General features: G+C 36.1%; 1 protein-coding gene across 2 annotated transcripts; it reads left to right on the forward strand.

Moving 5' to 3' along the window:
• Window positions 1-2937, forward strand: LOC306865749 (uncharacterized protein). 2 transcript variants are annotated; one of them, XM_079410518.1, is made up of 5 exons: window positions 1-464; window positions 1203-1284; window positions 1455-1610; window positions 1875-1964; window positions 2137-2927. In XM_079410518.1, the coding sequence occupies exons 3-5, from the start codon at window positions 1500-1502 to the stop codon at window positions 2287-2289; spliced, it is 354 nt and encodes a 117-aa protein (XP_079266644.1). In that variant the 5' UTR covers window positions 1-464; window positions 1203-1284; window positions 1455-1499; the 3' UTR covers window positions 2290-2927. The 2 variants fall into 2 exon arrangements, with proteins under 2 accessions (XP_079266644.1, XP_079266643.1); XM_079410517.1 differs by having other exon boundaries at window positions 352-464; window positions 1200-1284; window positions 2137-2937.
• Window positions 2938-7470: the final 4533 nt, after the last annotated feature.

The following is a 7470-nucleotide window of genomic DNA, read 5'->3' on the forward strand; positions in this document are numbered from 1 at the left end:
AAGGTGGATACAGTCAGTAGCGATCACTGTAGATCCGCAGTCTGTAATCAAATAATCCCTTAGAGGACTGTAGTATCATTTGTTAGAACGATTATATGAAAAGCATGCACTGTAAAAAGTCGTTCAGTGCTATTGTCCATATGACTTAATTTTAAAAACTATATTTATTCCAATAAATAAATTTATTTTTGTTTCTTTGTTTTTTTTTTGAGTTATCAATAAGTAAAAAGTGTGAATATTTTCGTAACTTAATATTTTCTATAATAAAATTAATTTAATTGGACTTCACCATAAATTGATTTTACAAAACTCATTTTAAAAGTTTATACCAGACGTAAAAAGACACGACCCGCCCACCTGCAGCAACGGAAGAACAAGCAAATCTTTCAGTCTCGTCTGTTCCAGGAGTTTATTCGAGCAGGGTTTTCCACGGAGACGGATAATTTATACTTCACGTACCCCATGTAAGTAACTCTTTGTATTGTTAAACGTTTGATTTTACCCTAATTAACGTGTTTGTGTTGTGCAATCTGCAAAAGCATCGCTCTGTTTCCTACAAACTTTTGCGACCGCCAAATTCGAAAGTGCTCCATCTCAAACAGCTCGTTAACTTGAGCCACATACTGTATAAATCTACGTGTGTGTGCGCTGTATAAGTAATGTTGTCTTTGTGTGATAGTTTAATGTTTCAGAGGTGTTTGTAACTTCAAAAACATTGTCGTGGCTTCGACATTGGTAGTGGACACACAGACACACACGAAGCCACAGTTAACATTAACGTTAGCTGAGTGATTATCAATTAGTCCAAAGCTGTTCAATTATGGTAAAGCAAATATTCGGCATAGTTCATCTTTCACAAAAGTGTATGCTCAAAATGTACTCTATGCATAGGCCTAACTCATAACCCAAATTTCATATTTTTATTGCTCTGTAATTATTGGGTGCAGATGTCTAACCCCTGTCTCTTGATATATTTATATGAATTTTGTTGATGCATTTTAAAACCATTTGTTTAAGTGAGAAGATTTTGACTTATTTGTATTAACATCCCTCCTCCCAATATTGTAATTAGTTAACTGCCTGTAGGTGCTGTATGATATCATTACAAAAATTCAGTGGGGTTTTTACATGAGGTTTCAGATTAATTTCTAAAATAAATTCTGCAATTAACTAAAGTTAATCATTCTTGTTTTGTTCAGCAGGAGAAGACAGGAAGTGGTTGCCAAGTCTCCTGGTGTGGCAGAATTTAAGGAAAAATGGCCTGCCCTCTTCGAACCATTCCCGGTAAGTGACTTATCATTCAGTTTTTCCTGACACAACTCACTTCTGAGAACTTCTTGGAAATTGTGACTTTGACATGAGATAGTAGACTCAGTTCAGATGTTAAATAAAGTTCAGATGTTGCTAATCTTTAAACCCCCTAAAATAACAGTCAAACATTTGCTGTCCTACAGGTAAACTAGGAGTTCTGAAGATGTACTGCGGTTCCCCTGGAAGCAATGTTTATGTCACAGCTGGACAAGCACACCCCAAAGCTCCTCGAGCTCTTTAGTGCCAAGGGAGGAGCAACTGGCCAACACGTCAAAAACTTGATGATGGAACTGATACAGGTGGGGCAAAAGTGGTTACAAAGTTAAAAGATACAATATTAATCAATTGAGTAGGTTGTTTTTCAGTTATCTTGCTTGTATGGGTGTTTTTGTTTGTTTATTAGACTATTTAGAAAAAAAAACTGTCTCAAGTGTTATACCTATTAATATATTATAATGAATAAAAAAGGAAAACTAATACAGACCTAGGGTAATGATGGCATTACAGGGTTGGAGTGAATTTACCAACAAAAATAATTGATTCATTATTGTTTTATTAACTAGGAGCCAAGTGGCACTGCAGTGAAGAAGAGAGATGTCACTCTCTTTGAGTATATGGGAGAGAGTGGACAGGAGCTCATCTCTGATTACTGTGTAAGTATTGTCTCAAAGCAGGTTTGGGTCAGTCTGGTGAACAGGTTTAAATTGTGCTGACTGTTAATGTGAACTGACTGAACCAGCATTTGGCAGATAATGGTGGAGTATTTGTTTTTCATCAACAAAGGAGATTGTTTGTCTTAAATACTTTATTTTTTTTATCTCAAAGGGGGCTGCAGAGACCACTTTTCATGAGGACCTGAAAATGAAGAATATGAGCATCTATGTCTGCCGTGAGCCAGATGCAGTAGGAATCATCATTGAGGGAATACCAGTCCTTACCAATCTTGGAAATCTGGCCAAAGCATGCTGCTTGGGTTGACACATGCACTTAATCCTGAGTATCCATCCAAGGTTTCCAAAACATTTGAGGTGTTTCAAAGACTTTTCGTGGGACTTGACACACTGCGCCCAAGACCAAGCCCCAAGTTCATGACTCTGAAAAACAAGCTCCTTGCCTAGGCACTCAGACATGACTGTCACTCTGCACTTGTCTGTTCAACATCATTATACATTGGACATAACGTTGAATTTTTCAGGATGTTCTAATGGTTTGTCCTTGTCATATTTTATACTATGCTGCAGGTCATAATTTCTGGTGTGAAAAAAAGTTTATATTTTATACACACAAAATAGCCCTGCTGTGAAGCTGCACTTTAAAAACTGGTCAGTTAGTGGGATCAGTGAGATGTTTAACTAAAGAGGTTTCAAAATATTCACACACGCTGTGAAGGTATTATACTAAGCTGTACTTTTTAAGTTGAGGTCAGATGCTCATGCTTGTGATCTGTGATGTTAGTGTTAAAATGTTTCAATATTATGTACACACTGTACTGTAAAGGTGTTTTACTAACCAGCAGTTTATAAGCTGATACAGATGTTATTGATTATTTACACTGTCCAGCTCATTGCTACTGTTTGGATATGGCAATGCAATGATTTAATAAATGTTGGAAATTGACATAGTAGCAACTAATTATTTGAAGCCGTTTACACTTCCAAAACAAAGAAAGGGCAAATTGGTCAAAATTAATAAATCAGAAGACATTAACTAGTATTTTTTAATTTAAATGTTACATATTTTAATTAAGTCTAATGTGTATAATATGCTGATATTTTTTACATTGATTGTACTCAATTTATTGGCTTTTTCTGAAAATGCTACTTAATATCTTTGCATACATTGAAATGCATATTATTAAGTTGCCCTTACTCAAAATATCAGTTAGTTCACTAAACTTGCAAAAAGTAGTTGGAAAATGTTGCCTTAATTTTATTGAGTTAGATCCAAGTAACAGTTTTAACAGTGTGGATATTTTGTGCGTGTATGAAGCTTTGGGTCTGATTCGGGCTCAAACTGATAAGGCAATGTTGAGGCCTTTATTTACAACACAATACTATCCGTTAAGGAGTGTAAGTTTCCTGACAACCTGTACTAGAGGCGGTTTAGCCAATCACAGCACCCTGGGCCAGCTGACCAATCAGAGCCCATTGTGTATTTCTGAGGGTGGGGCTTCATAAAACCAGGAACTCAACTGACCCTTTTAGGAGAACGGAAACTGCGGTGTAGAATAAAGGTAAAATGTATGAAAAATAATGTGATTTTTTATTTTTTAAACGAAGCATGAACATGTTACAGTGCACCCCATAAACACAATCAAGCCTTTGAAAATAGCCAGTCCACCACTCCTTTAAATAAATCTCTGTACTCCGAACCTCTTTGTCCTTCTTTGAGTCGCGGGGAGCTGGAGCTGAACCCAGCATCTTGAGAAACAGCTGGAGAAACGCATGGATGGCCAGTCCATCACAAGGCTTTACCAAGTTGTTTTTATTAAATTTCCCTTCTTTCGATGTAACATGAGGTGAAAATGTTCAGTTTTATTTCAGCGTAATCACAGTTTAACTCTGTGTGGCTCAATTTACCCCTCACTGGGGGAAAGTTGAGCCAAGATACCACTTTTTTTTGGAAAGCCATGTTTTGAAAGCAGTTTATTTTACAAGGTGATTATTCTCAAGGATGCTGAAATGTATGCACATATTTAAGTTGGACCCGTTACTGTCATGTGCTCGCTTCAAACACACCGTAAGTAAAAACTATCTTATAAAACTAATCATGCTACAAACATACTAGAAGCATGCTAATCATGCTAGCAACATGCTTGTAACATACTAATCATGCTAACAACATGCTAGAAGCAAGCTAATCATGCTAAAAACATGCTAATCATGCTAGTAACATGTTATCAACATCTATCTAATCTATCTAAATGTTCAAACTTCAGGCTTTTACAACTGCTTTAAGCTTTCAGGCTTGACTTTCTCGAGCCAACCTAAAGTTTGTCTTGACAATTTTTTTATCTAGTTTAAATTTGATCTCTGAGAGCATCACTGTGCATCTGCTGGATCAGATGCTGCGACTGTTTCTGTGTGAATTGTTGGTTTGATTGAGTCATGGGTTTGTTGATTTAGTCCTGCTTTATCTTCCATTCATACACACATCATATATATTTAACAAGGTTTTTAAATTTTGAAAACTGCACTTTTTAGATGCTTATTCATGCAAATTATGATCTTCTCAGAGCATCACGTGTTGTAACGCCTGTAGATCACAGATGATTAACAGATCAACCCTGACCTCTGAGCAGCTGAAACACACTGCACCGTGACGGCTTTGTGGAAGTGTCTTTAATGTCTCACAGTAAAAAACAAACGTGCAACATGAAGATTTTCAGCGTACAGCAAGATGAGGTCATAACAGTTAGTTAGTGCGTAACAGAGTTGTGCACAATTCAGAATCGAAGAAATGACTACGATCCACAATATTAATGCAGTAAAATCAAAAGTCTAATCAGCCCGTATGTTGAGTTTGAACGTGTTTATGAGTGATTCATGCTGACAGATGAAATGAAACATTACAAGCAAATCAGTTTCTGTCAAATTCATTCAACTTTAATTAGAATTATGCATCCTGTTTGCAGCCTCAGTTTAGATTGAAGAAACAAGTTGGGATTTGAAGCCATTCAGTTCATTTCTACATGATGCACAACACACACACACACACACACACACACACACACACACAGACATGTTGGTTTTTGTGGTTTATGGGGACTCTCCATAGGCGTAATGGTTTTTATACTGAACAAACTGTGTGTGCTATTGCCCTACACCAACCCTACACCTAAACTTAGCCCTCACAGGAGACTTTGTGCATTTTTAGATTTTCAAAAAAACACCATTTAGTATGTTTTTTAAGCCTTTTGAATTACGGGGACATAGGCAGTGTCCTCATAAACCACCTTCATATTGTAATACCTCTATCATACCCATGTTATTATACAAATTTGTGTCCTCATAAACCACATAAACATGCACACACACACACACACACACACACACACACACACACACAGGTGTGATTCCCTTGACCTTTGACCGACAAAAACATTCATCAGTCCATCAGATGGACAAGTGGAGGCTGAGGCGGGCCTCAGTAGATGGAAAGAGATGAGTAGTAAGGCATCTTCAGACTTTTTATTTAAAGCTGCACACCAGCGCCACCAGCTGCCAGACAGAGAGAGAGAGACACTGTGTGGAGACTTTTATGCAAAAACTGGACCTGAACCTGATAACATAGGTCCAAAGTCAAGTCTAGTCAAGTCACCGTTATTTATATAGCGCTTTTAACAATGCAAATTGTGTCAAAGCAACTGCACAATATTAGAATAGGAAAATAGTGTGTCAATGTAAAATGACAAGATTAAACACTCAGTTTTCAGTTAAAGGCATTTCCAAAGGGCAATGAGCATGCCTCACAAAAAAACCTCCCAACCAAACTGTAAATAAAAACGGTAGAGAATTAGATTCAGGCCTGTACATACTTAATGGCAGGATCAGAGGGGACTCTTTAGGGAGGTTCACGTGTTGTTCAGGTCTTGGAGCTAGTGTAGTTGACTATGCCATCACTGACATGGACCCCTCCTCCTTCAGGGCATTCACTGTCATACAACAAACTCCACTTTCTGACCATAAACAAACTAACATTTATATTAAAACACATCACTAACTAACACAAAACATACGCAAAACCTGTAAAATGTATTAAATCCAGCCAGGATACAGATGGGCTTCAGACAGCACAGACAAATGTATTCAAGCCCTCAATTCTGAAGAAATAAAAAATCTAATCACTACATTTATTCACAAAAAATTGAAACAACTAAAGATGGTGTTAATTTGGCTACAAATGAAATCAGTGACATATATTTTAGTAAAAAATACATCAAAAGATGAAAAATGGTTTGACTCAGACTGCAAAACATTAAGAAAACAACTTAGAAAATGATCAAATATGAAACATAAAGAACCAAACAACGCTGACATAAGAACTGAACACTGTTCAAAATTTAAAACGATACAAAGACACAATTAGAGCAAAAAAGAAACACCATCTGACCAAAAGTTTACAAGAAATAGAACATTCAATAAATCATAATCAGTTCTGGCATATGTGGAATAATCTGAGCACAACAAAACCTCAAGACTTGCCAATACAAGATGGAAACATTTGGACAAAACATTTTGAAAATGTATAAAAAGAAATCCCTCCAAAACAACTCATTAACAATTCTGATCAGATCAAACAAAGTCTACAAACTTATGAAAACATAATTAAAAATGATCAAAACCCTCTCGACTTCCCAATTACACATGAAGAATTGATGAAAAAACTCTAAAGCCAAAAATGTAAGAAACCTTGTGGCCCTGACAACATTCTTGGTGAAATGCTGAAACACAGCACACCTGAGCTTCAGACAGCTGTGCTCAAATTATTCAACCTTGTACTTAGTTCAGGCTGTTTTCCTGACATCTGGAGCCAGGGACTTATTACCCCTATTCACAAGAGTGGAGACAAATTAAGAAATCCATACTATATTGAAATAATGATCATCACTTCAACCCTGTTATCATTTTCAACCCCGTTATGCAGAGTTCAACCCTGTTATTTGACAGTTTTTATTAATATTTTCGTGATAAGAAGACAAATTAGGTCAATGTTTGTTTTGCTGTGTGCAGAATTTACAGGACAGTCGTAAAAAATATGAAAGCCTAATTAAATCCTAATGTTAATGCATATTTTGTGATAAGATATGAAGACCAATGTTAGATGCAGTTTTCATGACCTGATTTGGTATTCAAATGGTGAGTATTTAAAAATAAAATTCTACATGCAATAAATGATATCAAACAAGGGACATCTCATTGAAAAGCTTCTACAAAAATTTACTTGAAAATCTTTTTAAATCATATTTAAACAGGGTCCAAGTGGTCTGTGACGGGGTTGAACTCCAAAACAACTTTCAGTAAGAAAAAACACTCGATATCGATTAGAATTTCATGCCTGAGGTGGGAAAATGTATTTTCTTAAAGGTTTGACTAATCCACTATCACATGAAATGATCAGAAATATAACTATTTAAGGTATATAAAAAAAAAAAGGTAT

The sequence above is a fragment of the Barbus barbus genome, assembly GCF_936440315.1.
Source record: "Barbus barbus genome assembly, chromosome: 47".
In the NCBI taxonomy this organism is placed as follows: domain Eukaryota; kingdom Metazoa; phylum Chordata; class Actinopteri; order Cypriniformes; family Cyprinidae; genus Barbus; species Barbus barbus.

Coding starts and splice junctions, on each gene's coding strand:
- LOC306865749 (XM_079410518.1), top strand. CDS start 1,500: ATGTTTATGTCACAGCTGGACAAGCACACCCCAAAGCTCCTCGAGCTC. Junction 1,611..1,874: donor TGATGATGGAACTGATACAG/GTGGGGCAAAAG, acceptor TTTATTAACTAG/GAGCCAAGTGGCACTGCAGT. Junction 1,965..2,136: donor AGCTCATCTCTGATTACTGT/GTAAGTATTGTC, acceptor TTTATCTCAAAG/GGGGCTGCAGAGACCACTTT.